Source organism: Haliaeetus leucocephalus, unplaced genomic scaffold (assembly GCF_000737465.1).
Source record: "Haliaeetus leucocephalus isolate CR32 unplaced genomic scaffold, Haliaeetus_leucocephalus-4.0 Scaffold0, whole genome shotgun sequence".
NCBI classification, from domain to species: domain Eukaryota; kingdom Metazoa; phylum Chordata; class Aves; order Accipitriformes; family Accipitridae; genus Haliaeetus; species Haliaeetus leucocephalus.
Window position 1 is genome coordinate 23623170 of NW_010972436.1, and position 608 is coordinate 23623777.

The following is a 608-nucleotide window of genomic DNA, read 5'->3' on the forward strand; positions in this document are numbered from 1 at the left end:
AAGAGAGAGAGGGAGGGCAGAGCCTCGCTTCTCCCCCCCTTCTTTCACTCTCTCGATCTTTTTATTTTTGCTTCCCTTGGGGATAGAGGGGCACGCGAGGAAAAAAAAAAAAGTAAAGGAATATGATTGCTTCGTGGCTGACTTTCGCCTTGCTTTGTGGAACTTTCTGTGCAGGTAAGTGCATTTCTGCGTGTTTACCTCCCGCTCGGGCTTACGGTCGCCTCTCCAAATGCAGAATTGAATGGGCCGTGCAATTATTTGCAGCCACCCTCCAAAACAGAGCAGAGCCACCAGCGAGCCTGCAAACTGGGGGAATGACCCCACCGCTGCGATCCGCTTAATTTTTTTTTTTTATCATTATTTTTCCTTTTTTTTCTTTTCACCCCCTCACCCCCCCTTACTCTCCCCCGTTTTCTCCCTGCTCGCAGGACGAGCCTTCCCGTGCTGCTTTTTGTTCCCTTCAGGCAGCCTGTGGGAATTAATGGCAATGTAAACACGGCGCGATATCGAGGAAACTTTACAAAAATGGGCATTTACTTCTAGGCGGGTGCTGCCGGAGTGGAGCGGGGGCGGAGGTGTGTGTGTGGGGGGGAAGCCGGTGGGGGGTG

General features: G+C 52.0%; 1 protein-coding gene across 1 annotated transcript in view; it reads left to right on the forward strand.

Annotated features, from left to right (window-relative positions):
• Positions 1-122: 122 nt before the first annotated feature.
• Positions 123-608, forward strand: part of ACVR2B (activin A receptor, type IIB) — a 96334-nt gene continuing 95848 nt past the window's right edge. The window contains exon 1 of the mRNA XM_010586227.1: positions 123-174. Coding sequence (XP_010584529.1) covers positions 123-174 — 52 coding nt within the window. The remainder of the gene's footprint in view (positions 175-608) is intronic.